Raw genomic sequence first — 20,214 nt, 5'->3', positions numbered from 1 at the left:
ACTAAGCAAGGCCAGGGATCGAACCTGTGTCCTCATGGATGCTAGTCAGATTCATTGCCACTGAGCCATGACAGGAACTGTGACATGACAGGTCTGTGTTATTTTTAAATATATTTTATTGCAATTTCATTATAAGCTATAAAAGCCAAAGAGCTGTTTTCCAAACAGAGTAGTAGAAAGAAAACTCCAGAAATCTCTCTCCAATTTTTTCCTGAGGTAACTCAAGTTTCCTTTCACATGGTTCTGTCTATATACAAACATAAACAGATATAACTGTTCACTTATAAAGGGTTTATCTACTTTTTTTCAAAAATGGCATTATTTTATACACACACCTAGCACACCTGCACGTGTACATGTGCACACACATACATATACACACACAAGTATATCTGAGATTTTGATTTTGTTTCTGCCAAAATGGTAAACTAGCATGATACTAACTCCCTTCTCCAAATCAACCAAATCAGATAAACTGTAGAATAAAGAGATCAATAAACATGGCTTCTAGACCAGGAAATCATAATAATACGCCTGTGAGACTGGGCCAACTTGAACTGCAGTATGAGGAAGGGTGGGTGACTGAAGCCTAGAAAGTAATGAGAAAACAGTTAAAAGAAAAGCTTTTTACTGGGGGTTTGGGTTGGAAATGCTATAAAATTGGGTTATGATGATCACTGTACGATTATTAAAAAAAAAAAGAAAAGAAAAGCTTTTTAAGTTTTGCTCTGTCCCCAGCACCCTGCTTTGTCTGATATTACCTTGAGACAATGTTCACATGCTTTTCAAAGTAGACTAAACTCAGCAAGCCAGACCTTCTTGGAAGTAAAAGGTTAAAGGAGAGGCACTTCTAGAAAAGGCAGCGATTAATCAGCTGTTTTCAGGTATTCTTTTCCTCTCCTTCAGTCCTCCAGACCTCCAGGGCTGGTGAGTTTAGATTTAAGTAAACAGTTTCCCACCTAGTGCTGCTAAGCTCTGCAGCTTAGTCTCCTGGTGAGCCTTCACCTGCAGAGGAGAGCCAACACCCAACTTCTTAGTTATGCTCGAGCCCCTCTCACTGGCTCATTTCTAGTGGTTCTGGTAAATGGCGAGAGCCTTCCTATGGTGCCTATCTGCTGATGGGCCTTCTGGCTGCAGATAACAAACTCACTTCAGAACACCCACTGCCCTCAGCTTATTTCTTCCTCCAACGTCCACCAGGGCAACTACAGAACTTCTGCTTTGCTTGGTCTGATATATTGCTTCTTCCAGACTATTTAGAAGCAACCTTTGCAACGAGAGTGCCCAATCTCCTTGGTCCTTGCCTGGATGCTAAAGGCCCTCTTCTCCAGAAAGGCAATGAATTCTTACTTACCCCAACCTCTATCCAGCCCTCCTTCACCGAGCATCCTCAAACCCAATGCCAGGAATAAGAGTGCTCCCCTGGCAGCACACCCTCATTCATTCTTACCAGTTCCCCAGTGCGTGGCCCCTTCCTCCTTTGTCAGGCCCAGCTCACGCCCAGCTGAGTTATCCACCTGGTTGTCAGTGAAGGAGGGGGAGTATCTCTCAAGGAGGCATCTACTGGGGAAGAGGGCTCTGCAGCATCTTGCAGCATGAGAGAAGGGCTGGCTCTCACCAAGGAGAAGGGGAAGACTTCTGCAACCTCCGATGTTCAGGGGCTCTACAAGACCAATACCAGTGTTTCCATCTGACATTTCAAGGTCCCAGGCGTTCTCAACCAGGTCCCGACCAAAGCACAGCAGATCTGCTTCAACTGAGCATTCAAACACTGGGGATCTAACTATTAAATATCCAGCCTATTAGTATAGCTGTGTCTACTCTTCCTCAGCGGGAGATTAGGGCCTCTGTAACTGGCTCTGACACTTAGCCTTTAACTGATTTTAAACACCCCTCAGTTTCTCCTTATCCCTTTGCAGGGCAACAAGGCAATTTAGCAGTAACCAGCAATGCCACCATCTTTGTGGCATTTCTCCCTCTCCTCTTTTAATTGCCTGAACCATCACCCTTGCAATGGTTTCCCTTGCACCAGGAAGTTCTCCTGGTTCACTGCTGGTGAGATCTTTAGCAATTCAGTTGTCACTTTGTGCCAGGGATTATCTGTGCCCCACGTGCCACTCAATGTCCCCTTTACCCAATAGGTACGGAAATGAGTTTGCTGGTCTTCAATTTTCTGAGGTCACTCAACTAGACTCCAAAGATGGATTTGAGATACAAGAGATTCACTGGGAGAAATTTCTGTGAAGAAAATGAGACACATGCTGGAAGAGGCAAAGAGACCCTTCAGGATGCAGTTGAAGTCCAACATCTGTGCAGTAGAGGGAAAAGGAAGAAGAGTTATATAGGAAGGGTGCGCCACAGCAGTGCAGGTTCAAGAAAATTTGGCCGAATTTACAGAGAGTCTTTACGTTAAAGGCACCCACATTTCCTAGAAATACATCTGCGTTTACAAGCCTGCTGTTCTTGGTCAGAGGCTGGGAGAAGCCTGTAGGAAGTATGGCCTCAGTGTGGGTGCCCTGGGGGGCTCAGAGCACAGCAGCTGGAGCCATCTGTCAATCACATTCTCCATCACACAACCATGGGTCCGGGCCCAAAACTGTTTAGTATGACTTGTTTAATTAATATTCACATATGGTTTTCTATGACTATATGTGTGTGCCTGTGTTTGTGCCTATAAACGCTTAGTTTGTTCTATGACAAATGGACCCTAATAATACTTGTTACTTCTGAGAAGAGGGAAAGGAATCATGACTAGGACATGGTCAGAGTTTCAGCCTCATTTCTAATGTCTTAATATTCACAAAGAGTTGGTATTCATGTTGTCTAATTGAAAAATGATCTGTGATAGTCTCTTCTTGTTTTCTTCATTCTGAAAGTCTCTCTCTATATATATGTGTGTGTATACACATATAAAAACAGAGATATATATTTGTAAATATTAATTAAATTTATATATATTAGGTCATTTTGGGAAAAGTCTGGTTTGATATAAATTTATTTGTAGGTACTCTGAGAAGTAGGTATTTTTAAAAGAAAAATGATTATCTATTAATAAATTCACTATACCCCTGATACTTGAAAGTAACTGCTGTTCAACACAAATTTAGGAAGTTTTTGCAAGAGTCATATTCTGAATCTAGTTTTTAAGAATATCTGATTGGTTTCACTGAGAGCTTTTATGTGAAGATTTCTTTAAGATATTTGTATACTTACCAATAATCTTCTTTAAAGTCTTAATCCGAGCACATTCCTAAGGTATTTCTCATTCAAATCCCTGCAACCGATTTCTTCTCCTTTAACAAAATTAGTCAATACCAAAAAAAGAAATATTGTTTTCTTGTTGGGACTATGCTGTCTCTGGGCTATTCTCTTCAAGCTGTTCTATGGGTTGAGGCTTCTCTGTTCAGACTTGTCAAACTAGTTTCATTTCGACTACCTGTAATGTGTTTCCTTATTTCTTGCAGCCACAGACCTGTAACATATCTAGAGATGTCATACAGCTGATTAGGAAGTCGAGCGGAGTGGGCGCAGACCTCGAAAATCGTTCTTCCGCCCGCGGATGATGTATCGGTAAGTGCAATTTCTCTTAGGAAAGGCTTGTTTGCTCTACGGTCCATTAGTGGCTAGATCCCCACATGCCGCAGGACCACCTGTGAGGTGTCCTCAATGAATTCAATCTGCATCAGATGCAGTGAAATTTCTGGAACTATTAGAGCAGCTGGACTGCTTAATCTCTGTAGTTAAGTATTTTTGTGTTAAAATCACTATTAGCATTATTTCATATTGCCAAGTTCAACAGTGGAGATTTCAGGTGTTAATGAAAAACTATATTACATTGTGCCCTGATTGCCTCTGATTGTGAAGCAGTGTTGGGGGGAGTGGTGTTAATTTGTCTTAAGGAAAGCTTCCTTTCAGCAATCTGACTAAACTTAGCCTGACTAAATTTAGCTTCTGTAGCACAGACCCTTCAGCTGCTTTTCCTTATACTGTCCAGTCAGTCACTGGGAACTAACTCAGACTGGGAGGGCAAAACCTACAAAACCTTCGTCATAGACATTTCAGGACTCCTTAGGGGGAGAAAGGAGATGAGATCCAGACTAGGGAAAATGTGTTTAATCTCTATTAAATACTAAAGGAAAAAAAAACTAAATTATTCCAAGTTTTCTTTTTCAAAATAAGATTTGCTACCCGCAAAGGAGAAGAAAAAATGGTTTCTTGGCATTTGATATAATTTGTGATTTTTAAACATCCATGATGACGATATTTCACTATTACTTAGATTTATGCCATTTTCAAAACATTTTTACATATGTCATTTCATTTAATAGTCAGGACACCCCTGTGAGATCAGCACTACCATTTTAAAGTGGGGAATCTAAGGGAAAAAGACGTTAAGGAGCTTCTCAGAGTCTACAGAGCTGTGATGTCAGAATCGGAGCTGCCACCCACAACTGCATTAAGTACAGTCTCCCTAGACTGTTGCAGCTTCTCCAGGTGGCAATGTTTCCACCTGGGGAGTTTCAAAGATGAGAACTGGACACTGAATTATTGAACTTAACTGAACTGCCTTCCCAACTAATAAAATACACTTTTGGATCAGCCTTTTAGTGAGCACATAGTAATTGTCATAGGATCTCTAAGATTTTAGACACTGTCCACAAGGCCTCACACAGAATTGGCATCCCATAAATATCTGCTGAACAAATTTATGAGTAAGTAAATATAAATGTACAGCATTTCTGTTTTGCTTATTAAAATTCAATGAATTTGAAAATGCATATTCCAGGGCTATGGAAATCATAATACTGTAAAGCAGTAATTCTAACCTTTCATATTTTACATTCCCCAAATTCCTCAAATATTCCTTTAAAAATGTCAAGTCTCATGATTATAGGCACTAAAACTCTTCTTTTCTAGTGAATATTTATGAGTTTATAGGATTGTTTTCAGTTTAAGAGAAGTAAATTAGAAGAGTAATACTGGGGATCAGTGCTGTTGTTCCGGATCATCCATGACACTTTTTCGTAAAGAAAGAGGACAGTGGGGAGCACTGAATGTTTATGGTTTCTTTAAAATAAACTCATTCAACATTAACCCAGGATTTGGAGGATTTGCAGGAGATGGCAGGTCACAGGCAGGCTTAAGGAGTGAGGCAAAGCAAATGCTTAATAATTACTATGACGCCCTATGTCTCACCTGCATTAATTCTACACAGTATGTTCTGTAGTCATGCTTGCCATCTTTATTTTTATACTAACAAGAAACACAATGTGGGCAGCTTGTCAAAATATATTTGATTCATATCTTTCCTGTTTCTGCTCTACTGAACCCTGGATCTTGTCTGTGGGTTTTGTGACCCCCTTTGCTACTTTTCAGAGATAGCCTTTCGCTTTCATACTTGACTGTAAATGTTCATTTGCATTTGCCTTTAGCAAATCCATATCCCTGCTCTTTCCTCCAGGTTTTAATTGGGTGATACGTTCACTTAAAATCCCAATTATTTCCCTTATAAAAGACGAAACATTTGGTCACTTCTTCATCTAAGATTGCTGTACTGTTCTCAGAAGTCGGACATCTTTCTCTTCCTATTGCCGTTATTTTCAGCATCATTAAATCAATACAAAAATTAGATTTCTCCTCATCATTATCCTCCTCTAGAGAGTAAGTCCTGGGAAAGTTTTTGCAAGTATTTTGCACTTTAATTTCATCTCAAATACTCATTTTAATCAGCTTAATTTGTCAAGTCCATTATCTAATATACTCAAGAACTGTATCTTCAGAGTTAGAGCCAAAATAACAAGGTAAAACCTCCATGTTACTTACTGATCACTACACTTTGTATAAATTATCAATTAAATTTTACTGTTTTGGGGGAAGGAAGGAGTGGGATGGACTGGGAATTTGGGGTTAATAGGTGCAAACTGTTGCCTTTAGAATGGATAAGCAATGAGACCCTGCTACATACACTGGGAACTATATCTAGTCACTTATGATGGAGGATAATGTGAGAAAAAGAATGTATATATGTATGTGTGACTGGGTCACCTTGCTCTATAGAAGAAAATTGACAGAACATTGTAAGCCAGCTATAATGGAAAAAAAATAAAAATCATTTAATTTTACTATTTTGTTAGTTTTCAGCAAACTCATAGTGCTTCCTAGGTGCCATAAAGGCACTACACTATATTAGCTTATGTAATTCTCACTACAATTCTATGACTAGGTACTATTACTATCTCCATTTTATAGATGAAAAAGTAACTAGCCAAATAATCACAAGCTAACTAGTGGTAGAGTTGGGATTTGAGGCAGGCTGGAGCCAGAGTCTGAGTTTAACTGTTAGGGTATACTGTTTTTCCTTCCTTTTGATAATTTTCAAGAGAAAAATCACTTTTTGCTTTTTAATTTGAAATCTGAGTAAAAGATTCATAATACGGCTTTATCTATACATGTATTCCTACCATTGAGATTTAAAGGCTAGTGTATAGAATCCTCTTCTTGGTTTTGCTTTTCTTCTTTCCAACTGTCTGTCATCCAGGGAATAATGTATTTGAGACAAACTAGGGAGGCTAGCAAATATGTATACAAAATACTTGGAAACCAAGAGGAGAGGAATTTATGTTCAGATAAGGATATGAATCTATTGGGTGTGGTAATTTATCTGTAATTATTATAATAACATCTACCATTTATCATCTATTTACAAAATATACATCGTTCTCCATACATTATCTCATTATTTACTTATATTAGCTGTTATTACCTCGTCTTGCAGATTATAGAATTATTGAGCTTTAAACCCAAGCTATACACACCATCCTAACCCCAATACATTCAAAGCTGTGCCTCTGACACATCTGAGCAATGACAAGAAGTTGACCCCTTGGGTACAAAACTAACATTATCAACATATAAACAGCATACTATTAACGCGTTTCACATTTCTTGTCAGAGTGGCCTGGTTATAAACCATACAGACAAATCTGAAGTCAGACACACAAGGCCTCCCTTAGCTCTGCAGCCTGCGATGACTTCCTCTCTGATGCTGTTTGCTCACTGCTAAAGGGCTTCATAAGGTCTGCCCTCTCAAGCTGTGACTCCTGACCCAGAGGAGGATTTGATTCGTGCTAGAGTCTTCTCACTTCACTGGCTCACATCCCTGGGTAGTATCTATTCTCACCATTTCACAGGTGAGAGTGGAATTCAGAGAGGTTTCATAAACGTCTCAAGATACATGTTAAGGAGTTACAAGCAAGGACTGGAGTCACTGTGTTCTGACTCTGCAGGTCGGGCAGATCTGCCACACCAGGAACTACAGAGGATCTGTCCAGGCAGGGGAAGACTTCAAGGATGTTTTAAAAATTCCGTATTGTGTGTTTTCTTTACTCTCACCCTATTACCACACTCACAACACTTGTAACACCAGCTGTGTAGGGTGTGTCCCCAAGCAACTCTCCAATACCAGCTGGGCACCTACAACTCAATTCAATCCTGATGCTAAGCAGAGTTAACACAGACCCCAGAGCTTAAGGGCTCAGTTCTCTAAGACTCTTCTGCCGGGAGTTGCCGTTGTGGCTCAGGGGGTTATAAACCCAACTAGTATCAATGAGGATGCAGGTTTGATTCCTGGCCTCGCTCAGGGGGTTAAGGACCTGGCATTGCCAGGGCTAGGGCATAAGCTGGCTGCTTCAGCTCCAATTCAACCCCTATCCTGGGAACTTCCATACGTCGTAGGTGTGGCCCTTTAAAAAAAAAAAAAAAAAAAAAAAAAAAAGACTGCCCCTGCTTCCACTTCAGATCTCAATGGCTCATCCCCATTGTCACCTGTGCTCCTGACTGACCGTTTATAAACTAGAGCTTCCACAATCCCCTCCGCCACTTTAATTTGGTAGAGTGGTTCACAGAATTCAAGAGAAGTGTTTACTGGGTAGTTCCATCATGGCTTAAAGACAACAAACCTGACTAAGATCCATGAGGATGCAGGTTCCATCCCTGGCCTCGCTCAGTGGGTTAAGGATCTGGTGAAGCCGTGAGCTGTGGCATAGATCACAGATGCAGCTCCAATTCGACCCCTAGCCTGGGAATTTACATGTGCCATGGGTACGGCCCTGAAAAGCAAAAAAAAAAAAAAAAAAAAAAAAAGTTTACCTACTAGATTATTAAAGGATACATATGATAAGGTCTAGAAAGATCCCCAGTACAGGAGATTCTGTCCCCAAAGAGCAGGGGCACATCACCCTCCCAGCACATAGATGTGTGCACCCACTCAGGAGCCCTCTGAACCACGCACCACTGGGATTTTCATGGAGGCTTCATCACACAGGCATGAATGATTATTAACTCAATCCCCAGCCCTGTCCCCTTCCCAGAGGATAGGGTGGAGCGTAAAGTCCCAAGAGTTTAGTCATGCCTGATCTTCCTAGTGACTGGCCCCCACCGTGAAGCCATGTGGCCCACCAGCAGTTATCCCACTGGAATAGAAGATGCTGCTCTCACCCAGGAAACACCAAGGGACTAAGAGCTCTAGGGCAGGGACTGGGGTCAAAGACAAACTATTAGACCCAAACATGTTCTGAGCACTCTTCTCACTTAGGAAATTACAACGGTTTTAGAAGCTTTGTGCCAGGAACTGGGGGAAGAGACAAATATGTTTTTTTTTTCCTTTATTTCATAATTTTTAACCCTCATTTTTGTTACCTCAAAGAAATTTGCCATTTGTGCTATTTTAAATACTTAGAGAAAATAAATTTACAATACCTAATTATTATCAATCACATGGCACAGACTGAGACAAAATCATTACAGGTTGAACCATGAGCTGGCATGAGGGTGGAAACCCTGTATTACTCATCTTTGCCTCTCTAAGCCCTGCACAATGCCTTAGAGAATAATGAAGGTTCAATAAATGTTGTGGAAAAGAAAAATAGTGGGTAGATGAATGGGATGGATGGATCACTGGATGGATACACAGACAGACAAATGAAAGGACAAACGAGTAATAAGAAACACTGTAATAGCTGATTCTTAGAAGTTTGTTAAGATGCATTTACACCGTGTAAGGCTCTGACCCAAGCATCTGTACACAAACAACTCATTTTGCACATGTGAACAGCATCCCAGCCTAGACCTTCACCTCTAACCTGACAAATAGTTTACAGACCTTAATACATGGTACTGCACTTTCGGTCAAAAACATGTGAGGGCTAAACCAAACATACACATTCCACAAACTACATAACATTTGGTGTTGTTTACCTTTTCTAGTAAAGTAAAACATTTTTTAATAAGTTTCTGTTTTGTTACTCAATTCCATGTTCCCTTATTAACAGAGTACTTGTAAAAACAGCATCTGCATTTTATTGTGCCACTTTGAGCCATAGTAGGACACATTTTTTATTAATTAATATTGCATTTAAAATATTTGGGGTATTTCTTAATAACCTATCTATCTAAGCTTTCTCTTGCGGTCCACTCCAAGATGACCCTAAAATCCAAAATGCTTCTGGTATCATCATTACCTGCCATGAATACTCTCATAATGAAATGCCCATTTTCTCATCATGGCTAATACTGAGTGTGTAATAATAACAAAAATAGTGATAACAGCTCATGTTTATATAGCATTTATTATGTGCTGGTCTCGTCACATGAATTAACACACTTAATTTCCATTTACACACTAAATACCTTTCAGTGAGTTAGGTATTAATTTCATTTCTACTTTATAAATGGAGGAACAAAAACAAACAAACAAAAAGGCCAAATATGTTGCCTCGTGTTGCAGAGCTAGGCAGTGGCAGGGCTAGGACTTGAACTCTGGTCTTTTGGCTCCAGGCTATAGTAAGATCAACCTCTAGGAGTTCCTGTTGTGGCTCAGTGGTTAACGAATCTGACTAGGAACCATGAAGTTGCAGGTTCGATCCCTGGCCTTGCTCAGTGGGTTAATGATCCGGCGTTGCCGTGAGCTGTGGTGTAGGTTGCAGACGCGGCCCAGATCTGGTGTTGCTGTGGCTGTGGTGTAGGCTGGTGGCTACGGCTCCGATTCGACCCCTAGCCTGGGAACCTCCATATGCCGCAGAAGCGGCCCAAGAAATGACCAAAAAAAAAAAAAAAAAGATCAACCTCTAGTTATTAACTCTATACAATCCCCAGTAAAAGTGAGTTCAATCATACTGCATAAATTTAAACTAACATGTGACTGTGCTCTACTTCTAATTCGAAATCTAAGTTGAACACCATTTAAGAAAGGCCTTGTACTAAACCAGCACAATAACTATTTTACTTATATGTGAAGATGAGAGAATTAATGTCAATCACGGCTCAGAATAAGGCCTAGAAAAGGCTCTCTTACTGAATCAGGTCAGAGAGATAAGAAGGGACAAGAATCTGAAATTAAGTGCACTCATTAGGGCTAGAGGAAAGACAGGGCTGCCAGAACCTGGAGTGAGTCCAGCCCAGCAGGTGGGAGTAGTTCGACACTGTGAGAAAGTTTGGGATTGCTCCTCTGAGGAGTATATCCATGGGAATACAGGGGAGTCTTACCAATCCCCTTTAGCTAGTTTTCTTCTTCCAGCTTCAGTCATGCTCCTTTTTGGCCAGCATGCCCAATTTCCACGCCTGGGTCCAGGGTGAGGGCATTTCCCTCGATAAGTGAGGACATGGATCCTTGTCTTTCCTGGGGTCCCTCACTTTCTTTTTCTGAGTCCCCTGAATGCAGCTCAGCCTGAATCTCTTCATTATTTTATACAGAAAACTCTTTGGTCTGGACTCACATGGTATTTTATTCAACTTTAAATCCATCTTTGCCATAGCCCTCACTCCCTTCATATCTGGGAGTTAGATACAAAAGGAGTATCAGTAACCTTTCTGTGTTTCTTCATTTTTCATCCTGCTGACAATGAATCATTCCCTGTAGCCCAAAATGATATAAACATATCCAGAGCCACATTCTCATAACTGGGTTCTGCGGAAAATCAGAATCCCAAAAGATATCTACTGATACAGTGATTTTTTTAACATGTACATTTAGAAAATTTTTATTTCAATCCAATTCAATAAACAGTATTCAAGTATCTTCTAAGAGTCAGATAATGTATTAGGCACTGAGGCTGCCCTCAGTGAACAGGATTTATGTATAACCAAGACAGAAACACTGCCTCACCTTCTAAATCCACTCAAGGCTCTAAGACTTCTAGAAGTTAGAATCCTATTTAACCCTAGTTAATCCATTTTTTCCAAACCTGTTCCAATATGGGAAACAGCCCTTTCCCCTAGCACCTGGGAGCAGAAATGCCTTAGTGCTGTGTATGACTTACTGTCTTCAAGACCTTCTACACTGTGGGGTAAGAGGACATGTGCACACCTACTATCTCAAGATATAAAATTTATACAGGAGCAGCAGGGGGAAAGCATCAAATCAAATAAAAGCCTTCAAAGTATAGAGATAAGCCCCTTAATTCTCCTCATACCTGCCTTCTTCCACAGTGCTCTTTCCTTCCTCCTCCTCCTCCCCTTTCGGAGATTCTGCCAGTGTCACCAGAAGGGTGAGGGAATCCTAACTTTTGAGAGCTCGTAAGGATTAAAAACCATTAGAAAGTAAGAAGATATGAAAGCAAAAGCAAATTCAAGACTTGACCACAATGGAGATGGGTCGTCTCTGTGATCAGTAAAACAACCCCTGTCTTTACTTCATAAACCTCTTTACCTGCCTTTTATGCTTCTTGATACTCTGTACATTATTCATTTGGGTTAAGAGGAAGACTGTTCTGCAAAAGGAAAAAAATCACTCTCAAAAGGAAGTCTGGTATCACAGAGAAAAGGGGGCATCTGAGTCGTAGCAGCAAGAGCTAGGTTCTACCTCTGCACCTGGCTGCTGAATTGAGCAAGCTGTTCACCTTAGAATGAAGATAATTAATTCTACTGATATGAGCATTTAGAGCACAAAATCAACTGGCCCCAAAAAGTCAGCATTTAACTAAATAGTAGCTCTTGCTCTTATTGCATACAGTACTAAGTGTTCATTCCAAAACAGTCACAGGGGTACCCAGACAGATATTCACCTAATCAGAGTATATTATATCACTGCAGAAGTTTGCTCTTCTCTAAGAAATGACAGAGTTTAGCAGCTCAGAGGGAGACATTTTCATTGGTGGAAGGAGAATTTGGCACTTTGCTTTTATAAGAACTTTCCTCCAGGGATGGGCGCCAAGCTAGGAAAAGAGGGGCAAAGTTTTCCACATAACTGGCTTCCAGGAATTCAATGCATATTCAATGCATACCTTTGTCAGTTTAATTTGCAGTTAAGTAGACTTGTAAGTTGGCCCGGAAAGCTAACCAATAATTTATTTTTATGAGTTGTCTTTAATTTTTTTTAATTTATTTTTTATTGTTATTTCCCCCAACACACTTTTTTTTTGCACTGTGCAGCATGGGGACCCAGTTACACAAACATGTATATACGATTTTTTTCTCCCATTGTTGTGCTCCATTGTAAGTATCTAGACATAGTTCTTAGTGCTACACAGGAGGATCTCATTGTTAATCCATTCCAAGAGCAATAGTTTGCATCCATTAACCCCAAGCTCCCAATCCCTCCCATTCCCACTCTCCCCCCTCACCACCCCCGGTCAGCCACAAGTCTATTCTCCAAGTTCATGATTTTCTTTTCTGTGGAAAGGTTCATTTATGCTGTATATTAGATTCCAGTTATAAGTGATATCATATGGTATTTGTCTTTCTCTTTCTGACTTACTTCACTCAGGATGAGAGTCTCTAGTTCCATCCATGCTGCTGCAAATGGCATTATGTTGTTCTTCTTTATGGCTGAGTAGTATTCCATTGTGTATATATACACCACCTCTTCCTAATCCAATCATCTGTCAATGGACATTTGGGGTGTTTCCATGTCTTGGCTATTGTGAATAGAGCTGCAATGAACATGCAGGTGCATGTGTCTTTTTTTTTTGTCTTTTGTCTTTTTGTCTTTTGTTGTTGTTGTTGTTGCTATTTCTTGGGCCGCTCCCGCGGCATATGGAGGTTCCCAGGCTAGGGGTTGAATCGGAGCTGTAGCCACCGGCCTACGCCAGAGCCACAGCAACGCGGGATCCGAGCCGCGTCTGCAACCTACACCACAGCTCACGGCAACGCCGGATCATTAACCCACTGAGCAAGGGCAGGGACCGAACCCGCAACCTCATGGTTCCTAGTCGGATTCGTTAACCACTGCGCCATGACGGGAACTCCGCATGTGTCTTTTTTAAGGAAAGTTTTGTCCAGATATATGCCCAAGAGTGGGACTGCTGGGTCATATGGTAGTTCTAGGTATAGATTTCTAAGGTACCTCCATACTGTTCTTCGTAGTGGCTGTACCAGCTTACATTCCCACCAACAGTGCAGGAGGGTTCCCTTTTCTCCATACCCCCTCCAGCACTTGTTATTTGTGGACTTACTAATGATGGCCATTCTGACTGGTAGGGGAGGTTGTATATCATGGTAGTTTTGATTTGCATTTCTCTAATAATCAGGGATGTTGCATTTTTTCATGTGCTTGTTGGCCATCTATATATCTTCCTTGGAAAAATGTCTATCCAGGTCTTTTGCCCATTTTTCCACTGGGTGGTTGACTTTTTTTGCTGTTGAGTTGCATAAGATGTTTGCATATTTTAGAGATTAAGCCCTTGTCTGTTGCATCATTTGAAACTATTTTTTCCCATTCTGTAAGTTGTCTTTTCATTTTCTTTTTGGTTTCTTTTTCCTATGCAAAATCTTGTCAGTTTGATTAGGTCCCATTGGCTTATTTTTGCTTTTATTTCTGTTGCCTTGGGAGAATGACCTGAGAAAATATTCATAGGGTTGATGTCAGAGAACGTTTTGCTTATGTTCTCTTCCAGGAGTTTGATGGTGTCTTGTCTTACATTTAAGTCTTTAAAGCATTTTGAGTTTATTTTCATGCATGGTGTGAGGGTGTATTCTAGTTTCATTGATTTGCACGCAGCTGTCCAGGTTTCCCAGCAATGCTTGCTGAATAGACTTTCTTTTTCCCATTTTATGCTCTTGCCTCCTTTGTCAAAGATTAATTGACCATAGGTGTCAGGGTTTATTTCCGTGTTCTCTGTTCTGTTCCGTTGGTCTGTATGTCTGTTTTGGTACCAGTACCACACTGTCTTGATGACTGTGGCTTTGTAATATTGCTTGAGGTCTGGGAGACTTATGCCTCCTGCTTGGTTTTTGTTCCTCAGGATTGCTTTGGCAATTCTGGGTCTTTTGTGGTACCATATAAATTTTTGGATTGTTTGTTTTAGTTCTGTGAAAAATGTCATGGGTAATTTGATAGGGATTGCATTGAATCTGTAGATTGCTTTGGGTAGTATGGTCATTTTTACAATATTAATTTTTCCAATCCAGGAACATGGAATATCTTTCCATTTCTTTACTTCTTCTTTAATTTCCTTGATTAGTGTTTTACAGTTCTCAGCATATAAATCCTTTACCTCCTTGGTCAGGAGTATTCCCAGGTATTTGATTTTTGGGGGTGCAATTTTAAAAGGTATTGTATCTTTGTACTTCTTTTCTATTATTTCATTGTTAGTATACAGAAATTACAGATTTCTGAATGTTAATCTTATATCCTACTACTTTGCTGAATTTGTTAATAAGTTCAAATAGCAATACAGGCCTTCCTCAAAAAAAGAAGAAAGATCTAAAATTGACAACTTAACCCACCACCTAAGTGAATTAGAAAAAGAAAAACAAAAAAGACCTAAAGTCAGCAGAAGGAAGGAAATCATAAAGATCAAAGAGGAAATCAATAAAATAGAGATTTGAAAAATAATAGAGAAAATTAATAAAACCAAGAGCTCTTTGTTGCTTTTATGTTCTGGTACCTTAGCTCTTATCTATCAGAGGACAGACTGCCTTTCTACAGTGAGCTCTCTAGATTCTTTTTAATCAGCATGCATTGTCAGAATTTTCCATACCCAACAGAATTCAGGTATCTCAAGTTCCACTAGGTTTACTGACTAAATGTATTACTTATGCCAAAACTATCACCTTCTTAACTATTTAGGTCCAAACAGTTTGTATTTTTTATGCTGGCATTATATATAAAAAAATTTACATATACATAAAAATGTTTCATATTTTTAAAAAAATCCTATAAATCAATCAATATTTATTAAAAGTCTACTTAGGGTAAATCAATGCACTAAATCTTGTGAAATATGAAAAATACCTTCTGCCCCCAAGGAAGTTAGTATATCAATATGCACACAATGATAAATTCTAATGAAAGAGATAAATTAAGTTGACTACAATGGCACGTTGCAGAGAAGGACCACTAGAAAATGAGTTAGATGACCAGGGCTCTTTTAAGCCACTTGCTTAAAAGAAATAAGGCACCCTCTCTCTCAGCCTCTGTTATTTCATATGTAAGGTTGGTATAATAACTGCCTGACTTTCATAGATTTATAAATTCCTACTTTGAACCAGGTACTTTATAAAAGGATGAACTAGGAGTTCCTATCATGGCTCAGTAGGTTAAGAACCCAACATAGTGTCCATGAGGAAACAGGTTTGATCCCTGGCCTCACTCAGTGGGTTAAGGATCTGGCACTGCTGCAAAATGTGGTGTAGGCTGCAGAGGTGACTCAGATGTGCCGTGACTATGGCTGTGGCATAGGCCAGCAACTGTAGCTCCAGTTCAACCCCTGGCCCGGGAACTTCCATACTCCCAAATGCTGCAGGTGTGGATCTAAAAAGAAAAAAAAAGAAAAGATGAACAAAACTAGCTCAACCCACTGAGGAGCTCACAGTCAAGTATAGGTTTATATACCTGCAAACAAATAGATAATACAATGTGATTAGCACTACTGTTGAATATAAGGTGCTAAGTGAAGAATAGTGTTAATTTTTTCTCCTAAATTGTGGAAACTTCTTCTAATCCAGAGATAATGCTATATAAAGTATACAGCATCACTTTTTTTTTTTTCTTTTTTGTCTTTTTGCTATTTCTTGGGCCGCTCCCGTGGCATATGGAGGTTCCCAGGCTAGGGGTAGAATCGGAGCTGTAGCCACCGGCCTATGCCAGAGCCACAGCAAAAAGGGATCCGAGCCGCGTCTGCAACCTATACCACAGCTCACAGCAACGCCAGATCGTTAACCCACTGAGCAAGGGCAGGGACCGAACCCGCAACCTCATGGTTCCTAGTCGGATTCGTTAACCACTGCGCCACAATGGGAACTCCAGCATCACTTTTGAAGTATTCTTTCCAAAGGAATTTAAATCTAAGTAAGTCTTTAGATCTAAATTTAAGCTTATAGGAAATGAGGAAGATAGAAGAACAAGTTAAATGCGATCACAAGAAAGCATTCACGTTTAAGTCCAAAAGGTGGACTTTCTCAAGGATGACTTAGCTTGAGCTCTTTAACAAGTCAATGTCATTAAAAATTAAAAAGGAAGCAGGACTCTTTTACATTAAAAAAGACTTAAAAGACCTAACAATGAAGACTCTATGTGGTCCTGGATTATGTCCTGATTTGTATAATACCTGTAAATATAATAGGGACAATGGAGGAAATGCGAAGATAAATTGGATATTAGAAGATCCTACAGAAATACTGTAAATTCTTTAGGAGTGTTATGGCATTGCGGTTATGCTGAAAACATCCTAATTGTTTATAATAATGATTTATTGAAAAATCTTGATGTCCTACTTTACATTAAAATATAGCAGCAAAAAACAAATACATCCAATACAGCAAAAAGTATTAACACTTTATAAAATGATGTAATACCGGGGTGTACTATCATACTATTCTTTCTAAATTTGTGCCTGAAAATTTTCATGATAGCTAAAAATAAAAGGAAAAAGTAAATGAGATAATAGATTTGAAATCACTTTTTAAACCTTAAAAGGATAGATAGATAAAAAGAGATTTTTAAAAAAAAATTGTTGAAGAAAAAAGGAATGGTCCTTTTTCAAGCACAGGTGCTACTTCAGACCATTTAAGAGAAGTCTGGACCAGCCACCACAGAGAGCCACTCGATGCTTATGGAAATAGAAAAGCCAAGAGCAGTCAGTAGCACCGATTCCCAGATTCTGATCTTTTTCGCACACCCCTTCATGCCAAAATGACCTTGACCAAAACTGAAGATAAATGTCTTCTGGCTGGGAAAGGTGGGCCAAAGCACTATGCAGTTCTCCAAGGAGGACCAGACAGCCCATAATGATGACAATGTGAGAGTAACTGGTGGGTTTTCCTTCTTGCAGAGCAGTAGAATTTGGCACCCAACGCAGAAGTTTGAAACCATGGATGGTGGCCCTTCTCGTTCTGCTATTACTGACAGTGGTGGCAGTGGGTATTGGTCTTCTGGCTCACTTCTTGGTCTCTGGTAGGTACAACCATGGATTTCGTTTAGTTTGATTTCATTTTTCTATAAAGCTTCATTTGTATCTGGGTAAATCTAATTCTATCCAAAAATATTGTATGTTCACTAGTAAATGCCAACGCTTTGAATCTTTTTATTTATTCAATCATTTCATCAACAAATAACTACTGAATGCCTAGTGTTTACAAAGTATTTTTCAGGGCACTCGAGAAACAGCATTAAGCAAACCACACAAATTTCCCACCTTCTTGGAAATCACAATCTAGTATTTTTTGGAGAATCTACACAAAAGATCAAAATGGTAATTGCCTAAAATTTACTAATAATCATAATAAACTACTTATTTATTGTATATTCAAATGAAATAATTATTAAATTAGTTATTAAAATTGGCTATTTTACTCAGCATTTTTCACCCACTAACATTTCTACGGGAAAAATAAAACCATATTCCAGTGAAACAGTGAACTTTCAAATGATCAGGAAAGTATAAATATGATGTAATATTATTATTTTTAGAGAAAAAAGTTTTATACTTTCCTAAACCATATTCAGGTATCATTCTTCTACTGCCTGATATATCTATAATCACACAAGTTAATTTCAGAATTCCCTTTTTATACTGCACACTCTTCATGATGCAAAGCATTTACATTTTTTGACACATGTCCACAGTGTCACTCTCATACACATGTATGTGATAAAGCAACTAGCCCAGGCTGCTTTCATGAGTGCACTTATCTGTTGTCATCGTCCTCAGACTTGATGGGGGAGTAAAGACTTTTAGGAGCTTTAAAAGGCTTAAGAACATTGTTCTTGGGCCCCATATAACACCTCCATCCATAGTTTACACCAAAGGCAAAAGACACTCAGATCAGTTAATTTAATGCATAAAAGCCCCTGTACTCTTTTTGAGTATAAGCTTTGATAATAATATGGATTATATCAATTAATAATCCAGGGGACCACAAAAGCACTAGAGTCCAGAGATGTTCCTAGGAGACAGACCACCCTGAGTCTTTCCAAGGTCCAAGACTCCCCAAGTAGGTTGTTTTGTGATCACTCCATTCTCTAACTTTTTGCTGATTTCTTGCCCCAACAGGGCCACACTCCTTACTAAGATCTCCAAATTCTTCAGGAGTCTCCACTGCTCTCTGTTTTCTTAACTTTCCAGAAAAACAAGCAGAGATGGATTGAGTCATCCTTGTTACATACTGTTCTCACTTCTAACCTCAGAGAGTTTTTTCCCTGCCTTTTTTTACACATCTTTCTTAGTGTGCCTGGCTCTCCCATTTCAATCAAACTTTATAAGAACATTCATTTACCTCTACTTCCAAGAGAGCATAAGGCAGTACACTTTTCACTTCAGCAAGAAGCAATACAGTACTTAAATGTTCCACTTCTAGAGCCACATGTGTCTGGGTTTAAACTTGGAAAGGCCACTCACTCGTTGTATAGCACAGAGTAAACCACTTAATGCCTCACTCCTCACTTTCTTGATCTCTGAAACGAAGGTGATGCTGATCTTAGCTTAGTGAGAATCAAACGAATTAATAGAAGTAAAGTGCCCAGAACAGAGCTTGGCACATATTAGGCACTGAACAAATATCAGCTACTATTATAATCATTATTTTTATTATATTTATTTTTAAGCTAAATTAAAATCTCAGAGATATATTCAAGACTTCGTATCAGCCCCATTCTAGTTGGGTTTTACAGCCTGAAATCTATCCCCAGCCACTTCATTTCCTATTTTTCCTTTTCATCACAGGCCAGAAAATGGAGTATTATCATGGCACCTTTAAAATTTCAGATCTACAAGTCAAGAGTAATTCTGGACAAAATACCCCATACCAACTTAAGGACTTACGGGAGATGAGTGAGACCTTGGTAAGTCAGATAAAATTCTTCCTATTATAAAATAATGCAGATGGCAGGGGTTCTGTGACTCATTTCCTTCACTATTTCTTAAAACATGACTTTCAGATGACTTGCATCAGAAGCGTCTTGTAGATGCCTAGGCCCCACTCTGGACGTTCTGAATCAACGTCCAGCGGGGTAGGTGGGTTGGTGGGGATAGAGAAGTAAAGGAATCTGCATCCTAGCAAATCAGTGACTGCAAGAAACACCCTTTAACTCAAAAGCCAGAGAACAAGATCCAAGGTATCCTGGCTCACCGCTCCACCACAGCACCACAATATGACTCAAACGCAAAAGCCCAAGCCTATCAGAAGTGGGTATTTGTAAAACCAATGGTTTTTTTTGTTAGATCACATTTTGAGATTTAAAATATTTTTAAATACGTAAGAAGAGGAAAGATAATGATAAATGTTCACTTTATCTCACATGCTAATTAAGGTAAAATACCCAGACTTACTGTGCAATTTTCAAATGAAATTCTTACAATTTTGTTAAAACTAAAATAGATGTCTCTCCCCAAAAGAAAAAAGTAAACTCAGTTGTATAACAACTCGGCTCACAATGCCTGTGAACCCTCACTCAAAAACTAAGTTCAGGATGAGAGTTGCTGTTGTGGTTCAGTGGGTTAAGAACCCAACTAGTATCCATGAGGATGTGGGTTCGATTCCTGGCCTCGCTCAGTGGGTTAAAGGATCCAGCATTGCCATGGCTGTGGTGTAGGCTGGCAGCTACAGCTCCACTTAACCCCTAGCCTCGGAACCTCCATGTGCCACAGATGCGGCCCCAAAAAGAAAAAAAACAAAAAACAAAAAAATTAAGGTCAAGTTAACTTCCTCAACAAGGAAAAATAACACAAAATTAATTTTAAAAGGGTGGAAATGTCAGGTGTGTTGGTTTATTTCAGTCAA

At 39.4% G+C, this 20,214-nt stretch overlaps 1 protein-coding gene across 1 annotated transcript in view; it reads left to right on the top strand.

Annotated features, from left to right (window-relative positions):
- The window catches only part of LOC100525933 (transmembrane protease serine 11A), a 48,454-nt gene continuing 31,598 nt past the window's right edge, over positions 3,359-20,214 (top strand). The window contains 3 exon segments of the mRNA XM_013978753.2: positions 3,359-3,570; positions 17,268-17,389; positions 19,158-19,276. Coding sequence (XP_013834207.2) covers positions 3,560-3,570; positions 17,268-17,389; positions 19,158-19,276 — 252 coding nt within the window. The 5' untranslated portion in view covers positions 3,359-3,559.

The sequence above is a fragment of the Sus scrofa genome, chromosome 8 (assembly GCF_000003025.6).
Source record: "Sus scrofa isolate TJ Tabasco breed Duroc chromosome 8, Sscrofa11.1, whole genome shotgun sequence".
NCBI lineage: Eukaryota > Metazoa > Chordata > Mammalia > Artiodactyla > Suidae > Sus > Sus scrofa.
The sequence above is the reverse complement of the archived record's forward strand: the minus strand, read 5'-3'. Positions and strand labels throughout refer to the sequence as shown.